Source organism: Macrobrachium nipponense, chromosome 38, assembly GCF_015104395.2.
Source record: "Macrobrachium nipponense isolate FS-2020 chromosome 38, ASM1510439v2, whole genome shotgun sequence".
Lineage (NCBI taxonomy): Eukaryota > Metazoa > Arthropoda > Malacostraca > Decapoda > Palaemonidae > Macrobrachium > Macrobrachium nipponense.
The window spans coordinates 10,956,836-10,973,351 of record NC_061098.1 but is presented as its reverse complement, the minus strand read 5'-3'; the positions used below and the strand labels follow the sequence as shown (position 1 = coordinate 10,973,351).

At 39.1% G+C, this 16,516-nt stretch overlaps 1 protein-coding gene across 2 annotated transcripts in view; it reads right to left on the bottom strand.

Moving 5' to 3' along the window:
• The window catches only part of LOC135209627 (heat shock protein beta-1-like), a 45,094-nt gene extending 34,088 nt beyond the window's left edge, over window positions 1-11,006 (bottom strand). The window contains exons 1-2 of one of the 2 annotated variants that reach the window (XM_064242335.1): window positions 10,848-11,006; window positions 8,779-8,880 (exon numbers count right to left, since the gene is read on the bottom strand). In XM_064242335.1, the coding sequence (XP_064098405.1) occupies window positions 8,779-8,880; window positions 10,848-10,942 (197 nt within the window). In that variant the 5' untranslated portion in view covers window positions 10,943-11,006. The remainder of the gene's footprint in view (window positions 1-8,778; window positions 8,881-10,847) is intronic. The other variant, XM_064242336.1, reaches the window with a different exon arrangement.
• Between the last annotated feature and the right edge of the window lie 5,510 nt (window positions 11,007-16,516).

The window sequence follows — 16,516 nt, the reverse complement described above, 5'->3', positions numbered from 1 at the left end:
ATACATATCTTTCTCTTCTTTCAGCTTAATCCCTAGACGGGGTAGCTGTTTTCAATGAGGCCCCCCCCCCCCCCCACCCCCAAGACTTATTTCACACTGTATTTTGGCAGGTGTTTTCTACGTACGGGAACACTCCCCCCCACCTCCCTGAGTCGAACCATATCCACTTATCCAGGCTTGGATATATATATATATATAATTATATTAATTCTTCATATATATAATACATATATATAGACAAACAATCATCAATATGCATGAAAAGGTAGACAGTATGAAATCTAGGCCATAAAAGGCCAAAGCACAGGAACACGGACAGACCAGACAAGACAAAGACAGAAAGAAAAGAGAAAAGACAGACTGACAGACAGACAGGCGTGGATCCCACAGGTACAACGTGCAAAAGGACGATTCAGGAATGTTTATAGAGGCGCCCGACACCACCTCCAATACCCACTTTGGGCATCCTGCCAGGCAGGAGAGAGAGAGAGAAGAGAGAGAGAGAGAGAGAGAGAGAGAGAGAGTAGACCTTCCCGCCGCCTGCCCCTTGACGTAGGAAAAGCAAACAAGTAGACGATGATGGGAGAGAAAGAAAAACGGTGAGCGCGCGCACACAGAGATACGTACACACACACACACACACACACACAGCTTCTCTCTTCACCCATATCATCACATAATCACCTATGCATATTACAGTCCAAGCTCTATTCTTATATATCATGTAAAATAAAGTAAAGAAATACCTGATCCAAACTCCAATCAGTGATTACGAACCGCAATTCGATGCAATACTAATTTCATAACACAAAATAATGAATAAAATTACCTACAACTGTAACAACAACATCATCATAAAATCAAATAATTATGCAAGAGATAGGGTTGTACAGAAACCAGCATCTTCTTCGGGAGTGTGTATGGCAATGCCTTACTATACAGACCAGACCTCCATCAGGACAGAAATACCAAGACCTGTGAACCTCTCTTTAGGGACAAAGAAAAAAATAATGAAAAGAATCCTGATAAACCACAGCCTTCCAAGAGAGTATTTCAGCCATTGGAACCATTATTATTGAATACTTGAAGGGTAGTTAATCGTTGGATGAATAAGATGAACCGGCATCTCAGAATGTGGGGAAGGTTCAGCTGACCTTGAAAATGATGCGCGTGCCATGCCAAGACCCCCTCCATCTTCTGACTGGCTTCTCCTCCTCCTCCTCCTCCTCCTCCTCTCTTGTCCTGTTCCTCCCTTCCCTCTGCCGTTCTTCCTCTCCATCTTCCTCTTTTCCTTCCCGTTCACGTGCACGGATTGACGGCTTTGCATGACGATTCATTTTTTAAATAATGAGACGTACTATAGCCCTGGCATTTTTTGTTTCAGCACTGCTCTGGGGAAAGGGGTGAGCTATAGCTACCTGGTGGCTCAGTACTACAGCCTGTTTCTGAACAGTGGGATATTCTTTTTTTTTTTAACACAAGAAATCTTACATAAAAAAGTGGCATTACATTTAGATAAAATATGAAAAGTGTCGTTCTAATCCTTTAAATGCTGAATTCAGGATGAGGCCAGTTGCAAACAGTCAAATAATTGAATACAATTAGAAAGTATCGGCCACTAAACAAAAGACTCATGAGCATCCCGTTGAAGACCGCACCACACAACGCACCACTAATCCAAATTAAACACCGAATTTTTTACTTTCACTATATTTCTCACCCTTCGACCCTTCATGGAAATACTTAATGATTCAGATGTTATATGTTTATATTATATATATATATATATATATACTATATATATATATATATACTATGATATATATATATAATATATCTATATATATATATATATATATATATATATATATATATACATATATATAATACGTTCGACGCTTAGCTTTTGTACATGCCTTGCAGCTTATCACGATAATTTAACATCCTTTCCCTGCATAATTATAGACAAAAAAGGACGTGAGCATCTGCTTTATATATTAAACAATGCTTTCCATTCATTCTGCCGATTTGGTAGTTTCGTACAAGATTATACTTTGGACTTTCCTGAACAGTACCTGGCTGCGATGCCAGTGTCTGACTGAAACAAAATGACCTAAAAATCATGATTACAATTTACGACCTTCTCGTCTTAGCTAGATGGTGACATGGATCAAAGTTGGTTAGATGGAAAAGATCAAAGTTGGTTAGATGGAGAAGTAGCATGAAGGCTATAAAACCAGGGGAAGCCTGATATATTTCATCACCTTCTCGGACGCAAAAGGATTAGAAAGACCTCCGGAGCGACTTTTTTTTTTTAATACCATATGCAAACGAGTTCTTTTCCGAATTTTGTGCCCATCTCCTCTGAAGACATTTCAGCAACTGGGACCTATAAGGTCATTCAGCGCTGAAACGGAAATTCACAGTAAAGAGTTTGAAAGGTGTAAATGTAACAGGAGGAAAACCTCAAAGCAGTTGCACTATGAATCCATTGTTAGGAGAGAGTGGAAGAAAGGGAATATGAAAGGAGGTACAGTAAAAAGAACGAAAGAGGTTGCAGCTAGGGGCCGAAGACACGCTGCAAAGAACCTGAAGTAATGCCTGCAGTGCACCGCATGAGGTGAACTGACGGCACTACCCCTATACGTAGAAGACGGAGAGAGGCAGAGAAAGTTGGATCAATCCCAGGACGTGACAGAAATTAAGTCTCATCAGTCTCCACCTCTGTGTTACAAATGAACTTCATTGATGTACGAATAACACCATCTCTTATCTTACTTCCTTTCGGAATCACGTTCCAGTTATTCGTGTCTTTGAACTCCAAAGAACCATTATTGAAGAGCAACAGCCGAAAGAATAGTAACCCCACCCGATGGCCCATATGCGAAATATTTTAATATATAAGACTTCTTCAGAGAAGACATGAGATTCTTGGCCGCCGGTATTGCGCGTTCAGTCAACTATACTACCTTTCGATACAAAAGCTGTCATTTATGCAAGAAAATGTGCACCTTTTCATTGCCCAATTTCAGAACATTTCCGAGATATTCTCTAAAAATGAAAACCTAGAAAATCGTAGATGCTGGACAGTTTTATCACATACGTCCTTCTCGCCAGGGTCTGCTGTATACAGAACGATTCAGGGAATTCAGGGAACCGTGGAATACGGAAGTAGGAATCTGTGGTTCGTAAAGGTTCGTTCTGAGACGTCTGGAAGAAATCCGGTCAATGTAGAGAGCAAAGCCGAGAAATCTTGATGTTATAGGAAGTTAAATCGCACGTCTATACGTACACATGCATACCATCAATACGTACACATGCATACTATCAATATGTATACTTGTGCATACCATCAATACGTATACTTGTGCACATCACCAATAAGTATACATGTATACCATCAATACATACACTTGTGCATACTATCAATACGTACACATACATACCACCAATAAGTACACTTGTCCATACCATCAATACGTACAAATGCATACCATCAATACGTACAATTGCATACCATCAATATATACAATTGCATACCATCAATACGTACAACTGCATACCATCAATACGTACAATTGCATACCATCAATACGTACACATGCCACATGGACACCATCAATACATACAATTGCATACCACGCAGCAGCCATTAACGACTGCAACAGCAAAACACACAATAAGGTTCCACGGTGCCTTCTTTCGCCCCAACTCTCCCTCGTCAATTGTTACACCATGAATCACTTCAAAGACGGCGAACAGGTTCCCTCCCACGGTAGCATGAATCACTAACCTTGAATCATACACCTCCTGATTCATACCCAATCTCTCTCTCTCTCTCTCTCTCTCTCTCTCTCTCTCTCTCTCTCTCTGTCAGGGGAATGCAATCGAAACAACATCGCTTCATAAAAAAAAGAGCTGAGTCAATCATAGGTAATCTTTTACCTAATTCATAAATATCACACACACACACACACATATATATATATATATATATATATATATATATATATATATATATATATATATATATATGCTAGCACCTTCATTGTTTGTTTACATATTTGACAGTGACCAGGGTCAACCAAATATCTTTATCTAACGCTGTTAGAGTACTGCCCCCCCCCCCCAAAAAAAAAAAAAAAAAAAAAAAAAAAAAACCCAAAAAAAAAAAAAAAAAAAAAAAAAAAAAAAACTATTTGGAATTACTACATTTGCAAGACTAACAAAAAATAAATCCACGTAAAAACTCTCTAAGTTTCTTTAAGCATACAGACAATAAAAATATAATTTTACATTTGAGAAAAAATAATTTTTAAAAAATTATAGATGAAGCTACAACGTAGATATTCTTTACTAATTTACCTAAGGCCCATAAAAGGTATACCCAAAAATTATAGATAATTTTTCATTTGTTAACTACAGTTCTCTCGAAAGCAATAATCAGTTCCTTCATAGTAATATCGTCAGAGTTATTATCATTACATAGACAAATAGCCGAAACAGCAAGGAAGTCCTACGAATCAATTACCGTACAGTGTCGGGCCAACTTCAACGCAGAAACTCGTATCTGAGGAATATTACCATAAGTGAAATACACCCAGATTGTGTAGGATACCCTATGACTCATGTGGAAGGATTTACAGGAAAAAAAAAATATAGATACCCACGGGGCAATCCTCTTGAGTCCTGAGCGAGCACGTTTGAAAGGGGCAGAAGAGACTATACCCTCTCCTTGTATATCACCTGCCCACGTCAGCCATACCGTAATTGCTTCTGCAACCAAATATGGCTGGGCGTCGCGGAGTACCCTGGGAATTCGAATCTTAGACGCCGCTATGTGAAGACTTCGACCACATGTCAGTAGATGACTGAAATATACATTCATTCAAGGTCTATAGAGTATCTCTATAGACCTTGCCTTCAGTATCCATCGAGTAACTAATCCACAGAACTTGAACCAAAAAAATAATAGATTTCAAGAGCAATTTGTAATTTTTATAGGACATAAACATAAGGTTTCATTAGTGGACTTACTCGCGCAAGAGGAGCTTCTGCTGCCTGACTCCAAGACAAAATGCAATCGTTTGGAAATCCTTTGGTACTGGAACCGAAAACTTGACACCTTGCGTATGAACTCAACCTTTCTACAAAGCGACGACCCACACTATTGCAATACCCAGCTCTTCTTTCCAGTTGCAAGAAACTTTAAATCACCAGATGCAGTGCGTCTACCTTCAGTGACGCACTTACAATCCCGACTGCATTAATCTCTTACATACAAAGTCGAGTAATGTGAGAAATCAAGGCCCTTTAAATATATTCTGAGAGTATATTTCAAGGACCTTGGTGAGACACATTCCACGTTCCTTGGAGGTTCACACAGGGGGTCATTTAAAATTTTGGGGACGGTGCTCCTTCAAGATACATTTTGAGCTATTTCATAGGCCCAACTTTAGTACTTCGTAAATAAAATAGGCTAAACACAGAAGCGCTACGAATAAACTAAAAACTTCCACAAGTTACTGTACTTGTACAACTTACTGTTTCATATATATTTTTTTAGAGGAATAACCTGAATAATTTGCAATTTCCCACAGACACTTACAAACTCAGGACTAAATTCTATGAAGCCAGTCTTCACATCTACGCAATCTAATCTAACTTTTCCTCTGATGAAAAGTTCCCATATTACTACTTATGGTGTGTAAACAGTGACGTCGATGATACTAATACTTGAAAGTTACGCAATGCACCTCATTTCGACATAACCATAATTATCCAGAGAACATGACTGGAACGTACAAACGTGCACTGAATCAGAAACTCGCACAGAGTTACGTTAACGCTCTCCTTCGTAGCAAGATGCATATATACAAAAATAGGGCAACGATCGACCCTTTCAGTTAGTCAATGATACGTTTCACCCTGAGGTATGGCCGAGCAGTTTTCTTCTCTGAAGACTGCAAGAAGAAGAAGAAGAGGAAAATAGAGGGTATCATTAACCTCGCCTTCAGCAGCGGCAATTATGGAGAAAGCTCGATTACAGCCAGAAAGCACCGACGACCCCTGCCCCCATGAAAATCATCTAATTAGTGGCGGGCAACACCCTAATTGCTTTGTTATTACAGCGGTGGCTTCGTTAAAAGCAGGGGAAAGGATTATGCATGGAAAGACGCGAAGAAAAATGCTGGTATTACGAACATGAATAACGACGAATATGGGACGAAGCGTATATACGCAGAAACCCCGAAAAAAAAAACCGGTTTAACGGGGAAATACCAAGACTGATAATATACCAGTCCACTTGACTAGATCGAATTAATTCAAACACACACACACACACAGAGAGAGAGAGAGAGAGAGAGAGAGAGAGAGAGAGAGAGAGAGAGAGAGAGAGAAGACCAGTCACAACACCATTCCATTTACTTTTAATGAACATTACCTGAGAGAGAGAGAGAGAGAGAGAGAGAGAGAGAGAGAGAGAGAGAGAGAGAGAGAGAGAGAGAGGAGCGCATAACCATCCTCCGTACCCAAGTAGAGAGGAAATGGAAAATAATTCTGGGTTGGACATATAACGTCCACAGTGCCCAAATAGAAAGGGGGGATGGTTTATAGTTCCCCGTACCCAAGTGAAGCGCGGGAGGGAATAGTAGGTCTTCCATGCCCAGTTAGGAAGGGGAAATGGGAATAATAATAGGCTTCTGTACCCATATTGTAAGAAGGGATGGAAAGAACTTCTCAGGATGGGAAAATCCGCCTGACTAGATGAAAGAGGATGGGGGGTGGGTGGCAATAGTCCTCCCCAAATCAATGAGAGGAAGAGGAAAGAGGAAACAGTTCTCTATACTACAGCAGAGGGGGAGGAGGCGCGCGCACACACACACACACGCACACACACACAGTGTTTCCGTAAGCGTGCGTTTAATAACATTAAAAAATGGTTGATGTAAACACACCCAAACAGACAAGCTCGTGCGCATATCTATTTAAGGATAAGCGCTCCAACTAAGTACTATACGTACAAGTCTCCCCTACACACTACTCTCTCTCTCTCTCTCTCTCTCTCTCTCTCTCTTACACACACATTTGTCCGTACTAGCACACTCAAGCCCTGCCCTTACAAGGACGCCGCAAAATAGGATTTGGGCACGGAGCCAAGGAATCTTAGGAAAGAGGAAAAAAAAAATATGACGCAATCGTATCGCATATCTCGTTCCCATGCCTACGCAAAAGCGTGGATGGACTAATAGGTAGGTAAGATTTGCCAAATAGGGTCAGATGATGAACTCGAACACGTACGTTCTCATTCCTAATGGGAATGTCTGCGGTGGGTACATCTCTTTCAGTTGTCACTGGGTTATCTAAAGAGATGTGCTAACATATTCGGTAATAGCTACACACACACACACAGAAGCACACACATAATGTGTGTGTATGTATGTGTCAAATGACAGACTGATAGGAAAAGACGAGAGAGAGAGAGAGAGAGAGAGAGAGAGAGAGAGAGAGAGAGAGAGAGAGAGAGAGAGAGAGTCAAATGACAGACTGATAGGTAAAGACGTGTGTGTGTGTGTGTGTGTGTGTGTGTGTAGACTTCCCTCAAGATAAAAAAAAAAAAAAAAAAAAAAAGGTACAAAAACAGTACAACCAAAAACGTCAACGTTCGACCACATTCAGACCCCAAAGATAAAAATAGTTACTCCCCAGGGCATCACCTAATGGCCAGCTAATGGCATGCATAAAAACCGGTACCGCCAACAATTCCAGAAAAGGTATTATATACATCCCTCACCCTGTCCACCTAAACCAAGTTAAAAAGATGAAAAAAAAAAAGTTGTAGAGTTTCTTTGTATCTATGCGAAAGATCTCCAGAGCGGAATCCAATGTCAAGGATTTATGCTGAGAGAGAGAGAGAGAGAGAGAGAGAGAGAGAGAGAGAGAGAGAGAGAGAGAGAGAGAGAGAGAGACTAGTGGTGAATGGTGTATAGACGCATGTGACTATGAATGGATGAAAGACTGGTTTATAAAGCTAGCTCTGAGCATCATCTAGTAGTACATACAACACAACAATATATTCCCAATAATAATAATAATAATAATAATAATAATAATAATAATAATAATAATAATAATAATAATAATAATAATAATAATAATAATAATAATAAATGAAACCTTCACCAACAATATTTGCTTAATCCTGAAGCCCAGTAACAGCGCTCAGGAGCTCTTAATAATAAAACAATAAAGATTGCAACAATGAAAATCAATACACAATACAGGTGTGAATGGGACATGACCACGCATACGACGATACAATAATGAACTGGAGATTGCAAAGAGAAACGAAACAATGCCAACCGCTCTACCTCGGGAAGAAGGGGGCTTGGGATGGGAGAAAAGCCGTCCTATCAGGCCTACACGGTAAAATGGTGACGTAATAACCGTAGGGTTCCAAGGCAAATGCACAGTCAATACGGAAACCTCTCAAGAGAAAAACCAAAACAAAAAGGACAAATAACTATCAGTACTGAGACGCAGGAATATTGAGTTTGCTCTTAGTCTAATTGTAAATTTAGACTGTAAGACGACGCCAAATGCTGTGACGTTCATGAAGGCACGCAGACATTAACCCAACCCAACCCACAAGGAAACTGGGAGAGGTTAAGATGGGGCAAATCAATTTAAAGGCATCCGATTTTGGGGGTGGGGGGAGGGGAAGGGAGGAACGAGGAACCTTTCCCAGAGGAAAGTTGAAAGAAATCCCCCTCTTACTAAGACTGGGAGGTGGTAGCGGTGGTATTAGCGCCAGCAGGTTGTTGAAAGAACCCCTCTGCCGGACTTGGTCTCAACGGTTGGAAGAAAGGCGCTGGAAATCTGGAACGTAAATGCAACATCAACTTTCGTCCTAACATCGACCCCCCCTCCCCCCAAAACGCCATGCAAACCCTTTAAAACTGCTAAAGCTACATTGTATCAGTGAAATTACAGGTTTACCAAGTCTCGAGGCTTAATTTAGGGTAGATTTAAGTCAGGCTGTGTTAACCGTGGTTATTCACAAGATTTAGGGCGAATCGTGAACTCCCAATCTTTTACGTTATTAGCAGATTAAAAGACGAAAACCAACGTAAACTACAAGCTACACTAAAGAGCTGGGGTATTTGAATTGTAAAACCTCTTAACCTGTTAGTACTAGGTCTTGGTGGCTGGCACATGCTATTAGTGATCATACGGCATTGTTGCTTAGTATTGTGTAACAACACTGAGTGACGAGCACACCTTACACAAGTTTATCTATACAATGAAAACGGAAGACCACCTTCACTTTATAACACAATTTTTACCCCCAAAGTCGCCTGTACTAAATACAAATAGGCTACGTACCGTCACTATAAACGTAGGCCTAATATACGTTAAGCCTTTTCAGTGACAGTATGTATGAAATAATCGTTTTATATAAAAAAAAAAACAACGCGAACTATAACGAACTCCTAATTAAAATTAGCTAGGTATTTCGTAGTTAAATAATTAATTATATAAATATGAACATGCATCAAATGACAGGAGAAACAGAGAAGGGCAAGACAACAGTACTTGGCCTTAAGCAATGAGTAAACTTCAAGTGTTTTTAAAATGCATGCTTTACTAGATATCAACTGCATGGAATTCCCGTCCTTGATATACGTAGACTTTATCTCATGAAATAATCATAAACGGAAGCGAGTCTAAGCCTATACTCGAGTTCGTCTCGTAACTTGTTCGATTTTATCAACAAAAGCGCGCAAGTAAGCGAGTGCTTGCGTACGACCAGTTTTCGAAAAAGTATTGCCTAGTGCGTAGGCGTAACATATTCAAGTATATTTAATCATTTATTTAGGAATAAGCGGTTTTAGAGGCAATGGCTACACTGTTAATGAACTGGGGCAGTCGCCATACCCTGACCTCTACGTTCAAGACTATCTGAGGAGGCAAAACCTCTGTGTGAGGTTTTAGAAATATGATGACCAATAGAAAAGACTAACACATCTAAAACAAGCCTAGGATTATTATTGAAATGTAAAAATAACATTGTCCTATAATGACTGCAAAGTAAAGGTGCAATGTGACTTTCATTCCTGATTGCTAAAAAGAACGAAAACAACAATACCGAATCTAAAATGTAAGACGTTATCCATGCAACGACATCTTATATATATATATATATATATATATATATATATATATATATATATATAATATATATATATATTGTAAATTGTCCAACTCAGGACCACACACTTCGGCATCGCCTCAAATATGCCTATGAGGTCATTGGTTTTTAGATAAAATGCGTTCATATCAGCACGGGCTCTTGCTTGAGGAAGCCAGTATATTGCCGTTTATTAAATTAATTAATATATTAATATCTTGTTGATTATATTAGGTATTACGTAAATAAATACATCAGTTATGCCAACATCGGCATATGTGTACGTACGATAGCCTGGCAGACGTACGGTTGTTTGAGTGAAGTTTATATGTCGATTTATATGCATATCTGATTGTGTCATCTAAGTTTAATATGATGAGGAGATCGTGATAGTGATTAGCGATTGAAAGCGGAAGGAAATTTGACTGAAAATACGAAATGTCATCACGCCCACACCCGAAAAAAGGTTCCGCCCTTCGTTGTATCGTCGTAATGACCCAGCATCCACAGTGATCAATTCAATCAACATGTGCATATACCCCAGTCAATGACACGCCTTCCAGAGAGCGACAAGCAACCGACAGCGCTGGAAAGAAGCTCGGAAACTGGAATGGCGAAGAGGAACAGATAAGGGAAGGAAACAAGGCGACGTTACCTGGAAGACGTGAGCATGGACCTCTGGAAGAAGGCGGACTCTCTGTTCATCAGCTCGTTCCTGAAACGAGTCATTTCGTCCTCCATTTTCTTCATTTCGGTGTCGAAGCGCTCGCGTATCGAGTTGAACTCCTGATTGATCGATCACACTGAAGTCACCGAGTTTACGGGGATCGGGGATGTGTTTGAACCCTCCATGGCGGGGATTGTTTTGGTCGAGGAGTAAAGCAAAAAAAACACTTGGGCCAGAGAGTGCCGCAACGGACGAGTCAAGAGTCTTACTAACGTTCACTGTGGTGGTTGCAGTCACACTGAGCCGAAGGTGGCATTAGGCAGCTATTTGATTCTCTGCTCATCGGTCGTTGCCAGATGCCGCCACAATTCGGCTCTTTTTCGTTAAATCGCCAATGGCTTTTGATTTTTTCACGAAAATGAACCTTTGTCATCGCGTCTCTGACTTCGTTTTCAAATGTCACTGAACGAACTTTGCTTCATTTACTTCGGGTTTAGCCTTTCATACAAGTATATGGGAGACATCACTTGAAACAGAGATGCATCTGTTCGAATACAATAAAAAAAAAAACTGATTGTAATTAAACAGCAGTGAAACATAAATAGATATCATCGATGTCCCTCGTGGCTTTTAGACCGTTCTCGAAAACAACTTGTTGAGATGCACATTTCTTAGCATCTTGAAATAGCAACAATATAACAGGTCCGGGAAAGCTAAGCCCTTGGCAATGCGCCTAGGCCTAGGATATGTAACGTAACATTTGCTTCATTAAGTCGCTGTTTAAATCTTTCCACGAAATTCCCAATCGCTCGTGATTTTTCTCCTTTTATTCTGTCAGTACTTTAAATTAAATCACTTCGTTTTCAAATGTTACTGAACGAACTTTACTTCATTTACTTCGGTTTTAGCCTTTCATACAAGTGTATGGGAGACATCACTTGGAACAGAGATGCATCTGTTAGAATACAGTCGAAAAAAAAACTGACTGTAATCAAACAGCAGTGAAACACAGATGTCCCTCGTGCTTTTAGACCGTTCTCGAAACAACTTGTTGGAGATGCACATTTCTTTGCATCTTGAAATAGCAACAATATAACAGGTCCGGGAAAGCCAAGCCCTTGGCAATGCGCCTAGGCCTAGGATACGTAACGTAACTTTTGCTTCATTAAGTCGCTGTTTAAATCTTTCCACGAAATTCCCAATTGTGAGTATTCAGGCAGAAATAAACATTTTAGCAGCATATTTGAAGCGTTAAAAGTCGGCACAATCGTGCATTAAGGAGAAAATAATGACTGATTTATTCTTATCTTTCTGGAAAGGTCACCAAGCTCCTAGATTTTACCAGAAACTACGAGCGGTTATTGATTTGTTTTTCGTCACGAGAATTTTTTTAAAATATTCACCTAGGGTGTATATTTTATGTATAAGATTGGAGCTATAATTTTTTTTTCTTCCATATATATGGCGTAGGTTAAGTTTAAAATAATATGAAAAGGAAGCATCAATGAAAAGCATCGGTCTAGCTTTGATTCGGGATCAGGAATTTTCTGTAACTTTCATCTTGAAAAGGTTGACCAAGCAAGATTAGATAACGACCCATTCTCTGTAGCAAGCACTTTTAAGTCTATCTTCTCACCATCAGTAACTATCATAAGTCAACCTGTTCGCTGACATTTTGCAAATAACTAGATTGAAGGAATATTCGTCTGTGCACATTAGAAGGGATGGGTCTATCTCATTTTGTTTTCAACGAGACAGATTTTTCTGCCGCTAGCCTTCAGAATTTTCAAGGAAAGGTAGAGTTCTAAACAACAAAAAGTATTATAAGAAAACAAGCAAAACTCCCTTTGAGTAGAAAACCTTAGCAGCGCCGTTAAGATATAGTTTTTTCAAACACGTCCATTAGCAAATCCTTAGAAGTAATTTAAGTGACAGTTCTTGCTATTATCCGCTTTCTGGGAAAGAGGGATAATGAAAGGTTGCAGTATTCTTTAAGGAGATAAGCTTTTTACTTCATTAGCGCAAGTTGCAACTCGACTTTCCACCAGTCATCTCGTTAGCTCCAAGAGCCCCACATTACAAGCTCCATGAGACTAAATGCCTGTATCTTTTAAAACCCACTTCTCCATTTCTTTCAGCGACCTATATATATATATATATATATATATATATATATATAATATATATATATATATATATATCATATATACTTATGTGTTGTGGAGTATATTATGTATTTACGTATTGTGTTTGTATACTATATCTGTATGCATTAGTAGTACTGTTGTTTAAATTGTGTAGAAAAGATCTGAAATTTGTATTTTTACTTGGGCACAGAACTGTAGGTTTAAGGGCCTATTCTACTTTAACGGAACTGTGGACCTACTGTACCTACACCAGGCTGTATACCACTAGAATATGAAAGATGCTGTGTATGTTTACCTTTGCAAACCCGTGTTGCATAACTTGAATAATTGCTTTACATGTCTCTGGGATTATTATGCCCCAGGGAACGACTTGTGTGTGTGTGTGTGTGTGTTTTTATGTAATAATTCCATGTCGGTCTGCTCCTCCAGGTAATCGAACCAGTCACCAGGGTAAAGTTTCAATTAATTAAATAAACAATTGTGAGATCATTCATTTAATTTCTTCAACCATAGTTCAATTCAGGCTCTCCATTTTCGCTGGGGGTATCTATAATAGTTTCAGCTGCAAGAGCGGTCTATAGCGTCATTACTGAGCGGAGCGGCCATGTCCTCACTCTACCAGGTTTCGGCAAACTGAAGTGAATCTGAACGTCTATAGGCAACACAGTTGCCAGAGACAGAACGGAACCTGATCCGTCGGTCGTAACGTCTATGGGGCCCATATTATAGGTGGGTACACACGTGCGAACCGAACCTTGTATTGTAACCGATTCTTGTAACAAAAACGCAAGTGTGGACGGTTCCTCGAACCCGAACCCCGAACCCGCGAGGTTCGAGGCTCGGTTCGCCCTCCGTCCCGTCAATTGTCGGTTTTTGGGCCCCGCATCAAAGGGAGGTCTCTTTGAACGTACGCCATGTGTGGACGGGACCTGTATGACACGCGTAACAACAGAGGTTGCTGAACTTGTTAACACCGACTATGAACAAGACCGTCCATAGTAGAGTCCCTTGTTTTGGTCAGTCAGTACGCTACGTATATGTCTACCATGGCTGATTGAAGTGACGAAGAGGTCCTTCAATTTATTAGCTATTACGAAGAAAAGACTTCACTGTGGCCAGAAACTTCTTGGAATCTCAAGTCAGCGATTAATTCCCGACCACTGTATTCTACCCTTCTAGTATATAACCTTGATTGCCTCCATCTTCTTTTATTTCGCTTCATCTTCGTTAAATAATGTGTATAAATGTACGCGGCAGCTGCTACTTGCATGGTGGCCATCGTCGGTAAACAACCCGGACAGAGACAGACTGGTGATCGCAGTGGATTGAAATGAAGTTACGTGCTTAACGTGGTTACGGTTCGTCCTCTACATTTTGACACCTTGTAACCGTATATGCGTAACTCGGTTACGCATACAAGGTTCGGCTCTCACGTGTGTACCGATGTGTATGTGTATTGTACGAATCGAAGAGATATTTATATAGATTTTGAAAAGGCCATTTGGAAGTGAATATCAGCCTATAGATGCTATCATCGGTGATAGATATGCAACATTAAGATAAAAAGAACATTTCAAAATGCATTGAAATAATATTACGGAGCTAAAACGTCTAAAATAATATAACCCCCAGGCTTGGAAATTTAAAAAAGTTACAAAAGCAATAACTCCGGACTGCGTCATAAACCAAACAAACTATTTAGTCTCATAAGCAGCAGAGTAAACAGGAGAGAGACACGAGAATGGAATATCTCGGGCGATCATTGAGGACGTCATAGTTTCTTAACATATGATTACTCGTGAGTATTTGCAGAATACATTTTTTTTGTTTTTTTTACATATTAAATGCCTATACAATCAATATCTTCTAGAGGAGTTGCACAATATCACAATGTGCAGAGGAGTTATCAAGTAATATTAGACTTATATATTCAATTCGTAGGCAAGTATCTGAAGCAATTGCAAATAATAATAATAATAATAATAATAATAAGAGTCAACGACCTGGTCTTCAGAAGTGGGAAGAAAATCATTTTAATATCAAAGGTTATTTTCTCATGATAAAACTTTACTTCTTGTTTCCTCAGCGTAGAAAGGTATCATTGTAATTATCATAATAACCACATCATTATCATAATAACCACATGATTATTATTTAATTTGGTCCTAAAGTCACAGTTATACGACAAAACAATGACGATCTGTAAAAAGAAATATCTTTTATACCTTTCGTACTGTTAAACAAAAACTATTTTCATCTGTTTATATAAGCTGACAGATATAATTTGGGTATTATTTATAAAAATTGAGATTCACTGACTTGTATGATTAATAACAGTTATTAAATTATTACTTTGTTCTGCATTATTGATTTTTACCAAGAAAGCAGACTTATTATAATATTCCATACTTTATGCACGAGAATGTTCATTCGATTATGACAGAAAATTGTCGTTAGCTTCTTTTTCAGACTATGCGTTATTCTATATACTACTAACCTCCTCTTACACGAAGTAAATTATGTGAATATTGAACTTAGTCAGTATAGCGTGTAAGCAACCCTAGAATTCTCTTCATCACGCAAAATGACCAGAACAAGCAAAATCCGGTAACTCAGACATAAAACACGCCTCTTTTTACCTTGCAGATCTGTTTTTCAATTTCGATTTGTTTCGTCTTATTCCCTCAATTCACAGTCTTTATTATTCTCTCTCTTTCACCAGCGCAGTCATGCCATAAACAGCAATTTGAAGACATGAGTCTGCAAAAATTGATCTTCGGGAGCACGAATTTGCTCGGTCAATAGAAGAAGAAGAAGAAGAAGAAGTGTTTAGAGATCTCCGAGCGAGTTTAGCGTCTTCCTGGGTAAAAAATTGCACACTTGAAAAACATATTTGTGCCTATTACGTTCAATACATAAGCAACATTCAGGTGATTTTATGAAAATAGAGTAAAACATATCAAGTCGGTTTTGTAGCCACGTCTTTTGTTGTTGAAAACTTTGTAGTAGACAAAATACGTAGTTCGTTATCTATGCAATATGTGTGTTAATCTCAAAGGAAGAAATATATCTAGATATCCACTGCATATTACACAATTGACAAATAAGAATTCTCTCTCTCTCTCTCTCTCTCTCTCTCTCTCTCTCTCTCTCTCTCTCTCTCCAGAGATCTTGGACTTTGTCAACAAACGCATTTGTATGCTCTGAAAACTTTCTCGATTATTTAGGAGATACGAAGATCTACATCACCTAGAATTGACTGAAAGCTGTGGTAGCACTTAGTGGTCAGTGCTATGACATTAGTGTGTTTACGAGTTTTTGAACTTAGACTTTATTTAGGATTAAAAATCTCGTTCACTCGGCCATACCACTACGTTCAAATTTTTCCTAAACCGCGCATGCGCAGTACAGAGTATGTGACGTGGTTATCCCTGTCATGGCAATGTTACTGTACCATAGAAACGAAATTAGATACGGCCATTGTTAAAACACCAGTAGATAATGACTATG